General features: G+C 43.8%; 1 protein-coding gene across 1 annotated transcript in view; it reads left to right on the top strand.

The window, feature by feature from the left end:
* Positions 1-293: 293 nt before the first annotated feature.
* The window catches only part of FBXO16 (F-box protein 16), a 55603-nt gene continuing 41797 nt past the window's right edge, over positions 294-14099 (top strand). The window contains exons 1-2 of the mRNA XM_060153607.1: positions 294-392; positions 12763-12798. Coding sequence (XP_060009590.1) covers positions 294-392; positions 12763-12798 — 135 coding nt within the window. The remainder of the gene's footprint in view (positions 393-12762; positions 12799-14099) is intronic.

Here is a 14099-nt window from a genome sequence, read left to right as displayed (position 1 = left end):
GCTCCGTGGCATGTGGGATCTTCCCAGCCCAGGGCTTGAACCCGTGTCCCCTGCATTGGCAGGCGGTTTCTTAACCACTGCGCCACCAGGGAAGCCCTGTTACGAGTTGTAATTGAGCAAACATAAAAGTTCCTGACATATAAAATGTTCCCAATAAATGTTAGCCCTCCCATTCCCTGGTCCCAACGTACTAAAAGATTATATGGTATTAGTGTTTTTAGTATTCTGAAGATTATATGATTCATTTCTTCTACAGGTATAGTTTTTCTTATGGAAGAATATCCAGTTATTTCATGATGGCATTTGCACCTCCAAAAAACATAGGTGGTCCCAAAATGCAGGCAAAGATGAGTACCTGGACACCCCTAAACCATCAGCTTTTGAATAACCGGGTAAGTGATAAGAGCTATTTTATCAGTTGGGTCCACACCTTAAAGAAAAAATAGTATTAAAATCTTGGTTATCAAAATACAAACATTAATTGTTTAGGACTGTGTAATGGATGAAAAAAACAAAATGAAGGACTTTTTCAGAAACTTTAACTGAACGCTTGCTACATGGCCAGGGTTGGCAGTAGACACAGAGTTCCTGCCTAGAAAGGAAGGTCTTAGATTTGCTCTTTCCTCCACTGTCACTCCTCCTCTCTCTCACCCCAAATGCCTTTTCCCTTCTATCACTGGTTCTTTGCAGGAACCACCGGAAATGAAAGAGGAGGGGGTGATGTGTGAGGAGTTCCCCCCAAAATAGGTTTTCTTGCTAGAGTTGAGGTTACTGGATAAAGCTGTACATTTAACCAAGTAAATAAAATGAGTCAATGTCAGCTGATTACTCACATTACTGGGATTCTCCTAAGAAGTTTATTTGCCACCTGCGTTCTGGGCAGGCGCCAGCAGAATACACCAGAAAAAGCATTGCAAGTGTGGACAGCTGGGTATCATGTGGGCATGAGAGATTGCCAACCTCTGCGGATTTCTACTCCTGCTTCAATTAGGGGCAGAATTTCCAACAGGTCTGTGAGCTCCTATATCAGTACTTATATACAAGGACCATATCTAGTTGACAGTAAATTACGATCATCAATAAAACTGACCTCATCAAGATGGCGGAAGAGTAAGACGCGGAGATCACCTTCCTCTCCACAGATACACCAGAAATACATCTACGCGTGGAACAACTCCTACAGAACACCCACTGAACGCTGGCAGAAGACCTCAGACCTCCCAAAAGGCAAGGAACCCCCCACGTACCTGGTTAGGGCAAAAGAAAAAACTAAACAGAGACAAAAGGATAGGGACGGGTCCTGCACCAGCGGGAGAGAGCTGTGAAGGAGGAAAAGTGTCCACACACTAGGAAGCCCCTTCGCGGGTGGAGACTTCGGGAGGCGGAGTGGGGGAGCTTGGGAGCCGCGGAGGAGAGCACAGCAACAGGGGTGCGGAGGGCAAAGCGGACAGATTGCAGCGCAGAGGATCGGGGCCGACCGGCACTCACCAGCCGAGAGGCTTGTCTGCTCGCCCGCCGGGGCGGGTGGGGCTGGGAGCTGAGGCTCCGGCTTTTGTCGGAGCGCCGGGACAGGACTGAAGTTGGCGGCGTGAACACAGCCTGCAGGGCGTTGGTGCGCCGCGGCTGGCCGGGAGAGAGTCCGGGGAGGGGTCTGGACCTGCCGAAGAGGCAAGAGACTTTTACGTCCCTCTTTGTTTCCTGGTGCACGAGGAGAGGGGATTAAGAACGCTGCTTGAGAGAGCTCCAGGGACGGGCGCGAGCCGCGGCTAAGAGTGCGGAGCCCAGAGACGGACATGGGACGCTAAGGCTGCTGCTGCCGCAGCCAGGAGGCCTGTGTGCGAACACAGGTCACTAGCCACACGCCCTTCCGGGGAGCCTGTGCAGCCCGCCACTGCCAGGGTCCCGGGATCCGGGGACGGCTCCCCCGGGAGAGCGCTCGGCTCGCCTCAGGCCGCAGCCTCACGCCGGCCTCTGCCGCTGCAGGCCCGCCCCCGCACTCCGTGACCCTCCCTACACCCCGGCCTGGGTGAGCCAGAGCCTCCGAATCAGCGGCTCCTTTAACCCCGTCCTGTCTGAGCAAAGAACAGACGCCCTCCGGCGACCCACACGCACAGGCGGGGCCAAATCTAAAGCTGAGCCCCTGGGAACTGTGAGAACAAAGAAGAGAAAGGGAAATCTCTCCCAGCAGCCTCAGAAGCAGCGGATTAAAGCTCCACAATCAACTTGATATACCCTGCATCTGTGGAATACTTGAATAGACAACGAATCATCCCAAATTAAGGAGCCCTGTGGCTGAAAGGCTCTTGGTGCTGCAGCCAGGAGTCAGTGCTGTGCCTCTGAGGTGGGAGAGCCAACTTCAGGACACTGGTCCACAAGAGGCCTCCCAGCTGCACATAATATCAAAAGCAAAAATCTCGGAGAGATCTCCATCTCAACGCCAGCACCCAGCTTCACTCAACGACCAGCAAGCTACAGTGCTGGACATCCTATGCCAAACAACTAGCAAGACAGGAACACAACCCCACCCATTAGCAGAGAGGCTGCCCAAAATCATAATAAGTCTACAGACACCCCAAAACACACCACCAGACGTGGACCTCCACACCAGAAAGACAAGATCCAGCCTCATCCACCAGAACACAGGCACTAGTACCCTCCACCAGGAAGCCTACACAACCCACTGAACCAACCTTAGCCACTGGGGACAGACACCAAAAACAACAGGAACTACGAACCTTCAGCCTGCAAAAAAGGAGACCCCAAACACAGTAAGATAAGCAAAATGAAAAGACAGAAAAACACACAGCAGATGAAGGAGCAAGATAAAAACCCACCAGACCTAACAAATGAAGAGGAAATAGGCAGTCTACCTGAAAAAGAATTCAGAATAATGATAGTAAGGTTGATCCGAAATCTTGGAGATAGAATGGACAATAGAATGGACAAATTGCAAGAATCAGTTAACAAGGACCGAGAAGAACTAAAGATGAAACAAGCAACGATGAACAACACAATAAATGAAATTAAAAGTACTCTAGATGGGATCAATAGCAGAATAACTGAGGCAGAAGAACGGATAAGTGACCTGGAAGATAAAATAGTGGAAATAACTACTGCAGAGCAGAATAAAGAAAAAAGAATGAAAAGAACTGAGGACAGTCTCAGAGACCTCTGGGACAACATGAAACGCACCAACATTCGAATTATAGGGGTTCCAGAAGAAGAAGAGAAAAAGAAAGGGACTGAGAAAATATTTGAAGAGATTATAGTTGAAAACTTCCCTAATATGGGAAAGGAGATAGTTAATCAAGTCCAGGAAGCACAGAGAGTCCCATACAGGAAAAATCCAAGGAGAAATACGCCAAGACACATATTAATCAAACTGTCAAAAATTAAATACAAAGAAAACATATTAAAAGCAGCAAGGGAAAAACAACAAATAACACACAAGGGAATCCCCATAAGGTTAACAGCTGATCTTTCACCAGAAACTCTGCAAGCCAGAAGGGAGTGGCAGGACATATTGAAAGTGATGAAGGAGAAAAACCTGCAACCAAGATTACTCTACCCAGCAAGGATCTCATTCAGATTTGATAGAGAAATTAAAACCTTTACAGACAAGCAAAAGCTGAGAGAGTTCAGCACCACCAAACCAGCTCTACAACAACTGCTAAAGGAACTTCTCTAGGCAAGAAACACAAAAGAAGGAAAGGACCTACAATAACGAACCCAAAACAATTAAGAAAATGGGAATAGGAACACACATATCGATAATTACCTTAAATGTAAATGGACTAAATGCTCCCACCAAAAGACACAGATTGGCTGAATGGATACAAAAACAAGACCCATATATTTGCTGTCTACAAGAGACCCACTTCAGACCTAGAGACACATACAGACTGAAAGTAAGGGGATGGAAAAAGGTATTTCATGCAAATGGAAACCAAAAGAAAGCTGGAGTAGCAATTCTCATATCAGACAAAATAGACTTTAAAACAAAGACTATTAGAAGAGACAAAGAAGGACACTACATAATGATCAAGGGATTGATCCAAGAGGAAGATATAACAATTGTAAATATTTATGCACCCAACATAGGTGCACCTCAATACATAAGGCAAATACTGACAACCATAAAAGGGGAAATCGACAGTAACACATTCATAGTAGGGGACTTTAACACCCCACTTTCACCAATGGACAGATCATCCAAAATGAAAATAAATAAGGAAACACAAGCTTTAAATGATACATTAAACGAGATGGAGTTAATTGATATTTATAGGACATTCCATCCAAAAACAACAGAATACACATTTTTCTCAAGTGCTCATGGAACATTCTCCAGGATAGATCATATCTTGGGCCACAAATCAAGCCTTGGTAAATTTAAGAAAATTGAAATTGTATCAAGTATCTTTTCTGACCACAACGCCATGAGACTAGATATCAATTACAGGAAAAGATCTGTAAAAAATACAAACACATGGAGGCTAAACAATACACTACTTAATAATGAAGTGATCACTGAAGAAATCAAAGAGGAAATCAAAAAATACCTAGAAACAAATGACAATGGAGACACAACGACCCAAAACCTGTGGGATGCAGCAAAAGCAGTTCTAAGGGGGAAGTTTATAGCAATACAAGCCCACCTTAAGAAGCAGGAAACATCTCGAATAAACAACCTAACCTTGCACCTCAAGCAATTGGAGAAAGAAGAACAAAAAAACCCCAAAGCTAGCAGAAGGAAAGAAATCATAAAAATCAGATCAGAAATAAATGAAAAAGAAATGAAGGAAACAATAGCAAAGATCAATAAAACTAAAAGCTGGTTCTTTGAGAAGATAAACAAAATAGATAAACCACTAGCCAGACTCATCAAGAAAAAAAGGGAGAAGACTCAAATCAATAGAATTAGAAATGAAAAAGGAGAGGTAACAACTGACACTGCAGAAATAAAAGAGATCATGAGAGATTACTACAAGCAACTCTATGCCAAAAAAAAAAACAAAAAACTGACCTCATTATCTTGCTCCTACACACCAGTTCCTCCCCCTAAGGAAGGGCATCACTTTACACCAAATCACTCAAGCTGCAAATCTTCCTTCTCCCTCTTGGGTCCAGGGTTTGGTTTTCCCCATCTTACAAGCTAATAACTTAGCCTGTTACTTATGGCAAAGTCACTACTGTTTTACAGTAGAAAACAAGAGATGCTTGGGTCAGAGACAAAGAACTTTCTTACAATGCAGCAAGGGGCGTGAGCATCATGTTTGCACAGGTTCTCCTGGCCCACCTTGTGCCACAGGGGTGACGCAGAGACCCAGATAAGTACTACGCACACAGTGGGTCTGCACCACAGCTGAGGAACAAGGAGCCCAGGGAATCCACTGCTTTCAATACTGAGCATTAGCAAGGCTGATCTTGGTTCTAAAGGGAGTTAGTACCTCACCCCTCAAGGTTCCTTGCTGCCAGCACAGCCTGGAGTAATGGCCCAAGAAAAGGGCAGTCAGGACCTTGCACTCCTGGCATTTCAAGATATTTAGGCGGTGAGAAGCTCAGGAAGGAGTGTCTGCCACTGCTCTGCCTCACTCCCACATGCAATTCGTTTTTTTTTTTTTTTTTTTTTTTTTTTTTGCGGTATGCGGGCCTTTCACTGTTGTGGCCTCTCCAGTTGCAGAGCACAGTCATCCAGACGCGCAGGCTCAGCGGCCATGGCTCACGGGCCCAGCCGCTCCGCGGCATATGGGATCTTCCCAGACCGGGGCACGAACCCGCGTCCCCTGCGTCGGCAGGCGGAATCCCAACCACTGCGCCACCAGGGAAGCCCCATGCAATTCGTTTTGAAGCTCTGAGTCTTCCTCCTAGGTCTCTTCATCTGGACCCCTTTTCTCCTTTCACTGTGTACCTCCAGCTCCACATTCTCAGTTCACGCCCTCATCACCCTTTGCCTGGCACATTGTAGTAACCCCCCCAACTGGTTTCACTGCCTCTATCCCTAGCAATCCATCCTCTCTTCTGATCCCAGAATGATCTTTCTAAAGTACCAAACTAATCCTATTAACTAATCCTATTAAGTAAGACTGATAACACGCTGCTCCAAAGGGTAAATTCCAACCCCCGCCCCACACATAGCACTGAGGACCCTTCATGAGTTGACTCAACCAGCATCACAGTTCAAGCCCTGCCTCTGCCTCCTCTCATCCTACATCTGGGCCAAGCTCTCTCATCCCCTCCACGCCTTTGTGGTGCCCTCCTCATGGCCTCCTGTAAGAGTTATCTGAAATGTCATTTCTCGGGGAAGCCTAATCCCCCTTGCTTTTCTTTCCTCTCATGACTATTTACCGACTTCTCCACTTGACTCTAATGTGTTTTTATATGATTTTTCTTTTTTGTTTTTTAGGCCGTGCCGTACGGCCTGCGGGATCTTAGTTCCCCAACCAGGGATCAAACCCGTGCCCCTTGCATTGGGAGCATGGAGTCTTAACCACTGGACCACCAGGGAAGTCCCAACCCTAATGTGTTAAGGGTTGCGATTCTGTCTTTTCTCTCTGCATCTCCAGAGCCTGATGTGTTTCCTGAAGCACAAAGAATGGAGTCAGAGGTCAACTGTACTCACTGAGACCTCCTTCATTGACTCTGACCTTCTTGTCCCCACGTCTCTCCTTCCTTAGCCTGGATTTGACCCTTTGCCTCTCTGAACTAACAGCTATGCTAATTGCTCTGGCAAAGCTGGAGCGTCCATCCTGACCCCTTCTGCTCAGGACTTTCCTGTTTCTACTCATTTGATGCAGAACATGAGCAAATTTGGGAGAGAGACAGAGGAACCAACATAGCGATCGGAATACTGAGAAGTAAAAGGGAGAGATACTGGAAAGGAAAAAGATAAAGGAAGTGAGGAAAGGAGATCGAGAAATAGAAAAAAAAAAAGGAGGCACGAGGAGAAACAAAAGGAGAAGCAGAGAGAGAAATCCAGCCTTTACCCAGCCATGAGCAAAAAGCAAGTCTATTGACAGTCTTTTTAAATTCAGCTCAACAATTATTTATTGAGCACCTGTTTGCAATGCTCTTAGTTCTCCAACAGTTTATATAGCAGCTTCTCTGCTTTCTGCCCCCAGAAACTCCAGTTTTTAGTTTTGAAATACGTTTTCTCATAGAATTGTAAAGTTTTATGCACGTGGAAAAGTGACTTGAATTGAAATACGTATTCGTTGGATGTCTTGATTTTCGGAAATTTTCTTTGAAAAATGAGAAGTCTTCATCGATTTAGCAGCCATGGAGAAAATGTATCTTGATTGTCTGATTGTCTGATTGCCTGTTGCAGGTTGGGTTACTGGAGAAACAGACTCTGAGATTGGCATGTAGGGCGTTGATGGGGGAAGGCTCTCGGGATCCATACCTGGGGAGGTGTGGGGAGGGAAGAACAGGATGTAGATTTCGGGCAGAGGAAGAAGCTGGGCTGTCAGGCAGTTGCAACAAGGCCTCCATGGACCCTGTAGGACACCCCGAAGATCCTTCAGAGTCTTGCATTGCATCAGGGGGCCTGGCCTTTATACTTCCACACTGAGCATTCAGTGGATGGGATCTTAGTCAGGGCAGATCTCTCCAGCTCACGGCTGTCGGCCAGCAGCACTCCCAACAGTTGGGGGGAATAAATCCTTCAATCCTGGAGGGGAATCTGGGCCGCGCATCATAGCAAGCATGACACAGCCTTATCTTGGTTCCTGAAGAGCTGTTGTCAAATTTCATGATAATTTCTAAAGATGATATTTATTTTGTTGTTCAGAACTCCCATTTTATTCCAAAATTGCTTTATTTTGGTTTAGTTAGGTTCTAGTTTGGAGTAAAATTATTTTAAAAAATCTTGGTGGACTTCCACTGCAGGGGGTGTGGGTTCGATCCCGGGTTGGGGAACTAAGACCCCACATGCCGCGGTGTGGCCAAAAAAAATTTTTTTTAAAAATCTTGTGTATATACCCATATGTCTGTGTATTAATATACATAGACACACCCATGGAATTTGGATATGTATATACCAAACTATTAATAGTGGTTTCCCCCAAAGAGTTGGGTGGCATGGGAAGGTGGGAGGGAGGTCTGTTAGAAGAGTTTTTGGTTTTTACTTTATACAGTGCAATAATATTTCAGATTTTAAAACAATTCAAAAAACAAATATAAATAAAAGCAAACAAAGAACAAAAACTCTGAGAATTGAAAATACAGGTTCCAGATCAGCTGTACTAATAATCTCCTGCTTGACTTCAGTGAGTCACTTACATCTCTGGTCTTTACTACCTTCCTTTGGAAAATGAGTGGGTCGGGTCAGATGACCTCAAAAGTCCCTTCCAGATCTAACATTCTGACTGTGTGAAAAGGATTAAAAATAGATGGCCAAGGATACAGCTCGGCAGAAGATGTCCATACAATAACTTCAAGGGCTACCCTGTATTTCTAAAACAGGGCGTTTTGTCACCAATGATCAGCGTAATTTTGAGGTTCTGTTTTTGGTTTTTAATTTTGCCTTTTTTCTGCTCTGTAGTAAAATGTGAAATACGTAACTGTCTCAGACTGAAAGTCACAGGGTTTTAACTTCACAGCAGGCTTTAAGCATACAGATTGAATTCAAATGTAAACACCTAAAAAAAATAGCATCATCAGTTTAGGCAAATATAACAGATTATAAAATAATTCAGGTATTGTGAACTTTGAGAGAAGGAATGTTTTAAAAGTATGTATTTCTTTGCCATCCAGTGTTTTAATTGAAAATGATCAACATTTCTTTTTGAGTATGGTTCGCACGTGTAGTACAGTACACGTTAAAAGGGTGTTCTGAGAAGAAGCACCTAACTACCATACATCTGTCATAATTTAGGAGCCCCGAAAAGTCTTATTCCTAACTTTAATGATGTCACATGGTAAAATATGGAACTGCAGTGTCAACAGACTAAAATAACAACCGTGGGATTTTGACTTAACAGCAGGCTCTGAGTAAACTGTGATGTAAACAGACTACAGCATTCTGCAAGGAAAGAAGACCCACTTTAACGTTTCCACTTGAAGCCATACATTTCCCAGCTCTTTTTTTTAATTGAAGTATAGTTGATTTACAATGCTGTATTAGTTTCAGGTGTACAGCCAGCTGATTCAGTTATATAAATATATATATATTCTTTTTCAGATTCTTTTCCCTTACAGGTTATTAAAAATATTGAGTATAGTTCCCAGTGGTATGCAGTAGGTCCTTGTCGGGTATGTACTTTATATAGAGTAGTGTGTATATGTTAATCCCAAACTCCTAATTTATCCCTCCACCCCCTTCCCAGCTCTTAAAGATGTAAAACCTGATTGCAAATCCTTGGAAGGAAGACTCGCTCCAAACCAGAGAATACATGATTCTGAGTCTGACTGAGGACCTGACAATTAAATAATTTGTCCCAAATTATATTTCTTGCCAAGGGCAGAGTCAGAACCAGATCTGAGTTTGTCTGGTGTTTCTCCTCTCCCCCTTTACTCTCATCAGTTTCCACTTGGGTCTAAATGCCTTTTGGTAAAGAACTGGATTTGCTTGGATCCTGCTTAGACTTGGTTGTTGGCTCTCTAAACACTCCACCTCCCACCCTGTTCCTTTCCTGCCACCTTCTTGCTGACTCTCCTCTCCCCTTCAAGTCAGTGCCCCTTTCTTTCCAATGCCCCCTGTTACCATTGGACACCACGATGGTCATCCCAACCTCCTTTTGAAAGGAGGTTGTGGTCTTTGGATCTAATCTTTTCTTCTTACCACTGTCAGGCCAAAGTGTGAGCAGCGGTTCACTGAGAATATAGGGCTGGGACTTCCGTGGTGGTCCAGTGATTAACACTCCACACTCCCAATACAGAGGGCCCAGGTTTGATCCCTGGTCAGGGAACTAGATTTCGTATGCTGCAACAAAAAATCCCACGTGCCACAACTAGAGATCCCACATGCCGCAACAAAGATCCCGCATGCCACAACTAAGACACGGCACAGCCAAATAAGTTTTAAAATTAAATAAATAACACATGTATCAATCTGTCCAACTAAATATAAGCTTTAAAAAAAAAAGGAGAACGTAGGGCTGGAGGTCGGGATAGGGAAGACCAGGGATCTAGGGAGGAACCAAGTATAGAGTTGAGCTGAACAGACAGTCTGGAACCAATGATTAACTCTTTGGGCCTCTGCTTATCCCCTCTAAAATCAGAGGATTGAACAAAAAGATCTTAGGATTCCTTTTAGCTCTAAAATTCTACGACGTCTGAAACTGTTGTTGTTGTTCCATCAGCAGGTGTTTGTTGAGAACCTGCCGTGGAGCCTGTGGAGCATAGAAAGGAAAGTGGTTGTAATCTACACGGGAAGATGAAATGAACAGAATCACCTGGCAGGCAATAGCAAACCCTAGAAAGTCCAGGTGGAGCATGGGCTGCAAGTGGAGGAGGAGTTGGGAGGAGTGAGGTCAGCGGGTGCCGGAAACGTGCTGGTGCCAGGGACTTGGGCTGGGAATTAGATGATTGATAGGATTTGGTTAGACACAAGAGAAGGGTTCAGGAAATATTTGAATCCTGATTTTTCAGTCTTCTGTATTCTCTAGGTTCTCTTCTGTTTTTGTTGTTGTTGTTGTTTTGTTTTGTTGTTTTGGCCGCGCCTGGGGCATGTGGGACCTTAGTTCCCCAACCAGGGATCAAACCCGCACCCCCTTGCAGTGGAAGTGCAGAGTCTTAACCACTGGACCACCAGGGAAGTCTGCTCTTCTATTTTCATTTAGAAATTCTGAGTTTCTGTTGCCGTTATTTGAGGGTCTTAGTAGCCCAGGTCGCAGTTAATTAGGGGGAAAGGGAGAATGGTATTCTTTTTTTTTTTTAAAGAAGATAGTGGGTGTAGGAGTTTATTAATTAATTTATTTATTTTTGCTGTGTTGGGTCTTCGTTTCTGTGCGAGGACTTTCTCTAGTTGCAGCATGCGGGGGCCACTCTTCATCGCGGCGCGCCGGCCTCTCACTATCACGGCCTCTCTTGTTGCGGAGCACAGGCTCCAAACGCGCAGGCTCAGTAGTTGTGGCTCACGGGCCTAGTTGCTCCACAGCATGTGGGATCCTCCCAGACCAGGGCTCGAACCCGTGTCCCCTGCATTGGCAGGCGGACTCTCAACCACTGCGCCACCAGGGAAACCCAAGAATGGTATTCTTTTTCTTCTTCTCTAAAGTATAAAAAGTGTCTGCCTGTGATGTATGAGGTTCCGGGGTTAGTAGCAAAGATGACATTTTACAGGCCTTGAGGTTGTTGTTGAACAAGTTATTTCAATCTCCGTGTCGTATGCCCTTTGAAAGTAGAGTTTGAGAGTCTGAAAAAGGAAGGAAAATATATCTGTTGGAAGAAGGAAGCCAGCGCCTCATCCTCCTCCACAAAAGGGAAGAAATAGGCCTGTGCTACTTTCCAAATAGGAATGATCTTAACAGTGCGAGAGAATTTAGATAGTGCCAAGAGGAAGGGAAAAACATCAGGCCCAATTCTGAAAGCTGACAGAGGGTGTAGTGTAGGAGTGAGAGAGACATTCACATCTGTTCACTGCTGTCTCTTACTTCCTCTCCCCAGAACTCCCTCCTCCGCCAAACATTCTCACATTAGTTGTCCCTTCCTCACTCATTCAAATATACAAATGACTGATGCTCAGAAAAACCAGTTTCGAAATACACTCACATTGTACTGATACATTCATAAGGATATTCATTTGTCACGATCACATTCATTTAGTCCAGCAAACATGAGTCCCTCTAATATGCCCTGTACAGCACTCTGCACTGCACTGCAAGGTGACTAAGACATGGTTTCTATCCTAAATAGTATATAACGACAAACCTATACAGATAAACACTGAGCTGTAAGCCCAGAGGCACACATATGCAAGTTTCTAATCCTACAAACATATAAGTCATGTACACCCCCTGATATGTGAACTCATGGAAATATAAAAACAGAGCCACTCACTCATAAATTTCACAGGTTCGTATACTATTGATGCTGATATATTTGGGGGAGGTTCTCCATTTTCCTGTTTTTCCTTTGTCAGTTTTTTCATCTCCTTTCAAATTCCAAAAATGATTTCACTTCACAATTACATTCTTATTTCTTTTTTTTCTTTTTGGCCATGCCAAGTGGCTTGTGGGATCTTAGTCCCCAGCCAGGGATTGAACCCGTGCCCCCTGCAGTGGAAGCACGAAGTTCCAACCACTGGACTGCCAGGGAATTCCCAGCTTTTCTTATTTCTTGCCTTTAAAAAATTATTTCTTCTTCAAGATGAATTATTTCACATGGAGAAACTGAGAAAAAAGAAACTTTGCCCAAGTTAAAAATAAGTAAAGGTATTTCCCCAGTGGTCCAGTGGCTAAGAGTCCTCACTCCCAATGCAAGGAGCCCGGGTTCAATCCCTGGTCAGGGAGCTAGATCCCGCATGCCGCAACTAAAAAAAAAAAAAAGAAAAGGTCCTGCACGCGGCAACGAAGATCCCGTATGCCGTAACTAAGACCTGGTACAGCCAAATAAATACATAAAATAAATATTAAAAAAATATAAGTAAAGTACCTTTTCAGGTACAAAATCTGTTTTATACTCAGTAGATATAATGAAAAGCCTGTCAATATTTATTGATACTTTAATGATGTCTTTTTTTTTTTAATGATGTCTTTTTTGTAATGGGTATTTTGAACCGTGAAATATGAAATCATTCCATTCTTTTTTTATTTATTGTAGGTATTTGAAGAAAGAAGAGCTCTGCTTGGAAAATGGGTAACTATTTAAAGTATACTTACTTCTCAGTCAGAAAGGGAAAGACAAATACCATATGATATCACTTATATGTGGAATCTAAGGTATGGCACAAATGAATCTACCTACAAAACAGAAACATACTCAGAGACATAGAGAATAGACTTGTGGTTGCCAAGGGGGAGTGGGGGAGGGAGAGGGATCGACTGAGAGTTTGGGGTTGGTAGATGCAAACTATTACATTTAGAATGGATAAACCACAAGGTCCTACTGTATAGCACAAGGAACTATATCCAATCTCCTGGGATAAACCATAATGGAAAAGAATATAAAAAAAAAGAATACAGATATATATATGTATAACTGAGTCACTTTACTGCAAAGCAGAGATTGGTACAACATTGTAAATCAACTATACTTCAATAAAAAAATAATTAAAAAAAATTAAAAAGTGGGACTTCCAGTGATTAAGACTCCATGCTTCCACTGCAGGGGGTGTGGGTTCAATCCCTGGTCGGGGAACTAAGATCTTGCATGCCAGGTGACACTGCCCCAGAAAAAAAAAGTATACTTACTTCTATATTGTGTTATGTTATCATGGAGCCCAAAGAATTCAGTTTGGACATAAGGTAATGAGCGATTGCTCATTCCCTCAGAAGTCTGACTGGTACTTTCTGTATGTATCAGTTAAGGTTCAGTCAGAAAAAAAGAAATCATGCCAGTTATTTTAACAGACATAATTTAATAAATAGAACTGGTTAAATAAATACCAGAAGACAGAAAAGACAAAAAGGGAACACTGAGGTACCGTGGAGCTAGAGATGCAGGAAGTAGCTACCACCAGCTTCACTGATACCTCAGGAGCCCAGAGAAAGGACTCTGGAGCTGGGACCATCCCTGTAGGGGACGTCTATAGAATAAAATAGAGGATATCATGGCCAGCTGATTCTGCTATATCTGAGGAAGCATGATGGTTCTGAGAGTGTGGAAAAAACAGGATTCAGGAATCAACTGCTACTGCCAGGGTGAAGAGCTAAGGTGATAAGTGCCAGGAACAGCAAGGAAACAGAAAGGAGTGAGGTTCTTCTCCCTCAGTTTCCCTCTAGTGACCCCTCCCCATTGGCAGTATTTAACAGGGAGCCCGCCGTCAAAGGAGAAGTTTGGTTTGTGGAGCCCTAGCCTTCCATATTCACAGAATATGGGGTGGGTTTGGATCTGAGAGAAGATAGCTTAGAAACCAGCACAGCTCCCCCACTTAACTCCTTAGCTTCCATATACACCCCTCTACATATACTTAAACTTCCAAAGGAACACTGTAACAA

This window comes from Lagenorhynchus albirostris, chromosome 7, assembly GCF_949774975.1.
Source record: "Lagenorhynchus albirostris chromosome 7, mLagAlb1.1, whole genome shotgun sequence".
Taxonomy (NCBI): Eukaryota; Metazoa; Chordata; class Mammalia; order Artiodactyla; family Delphinidae; genus Lagenorhynchus; species Lagenorhynchus albirostris.
This window is presented reverse-complemented; position numbering and strand designations above follow the sequence as displayed.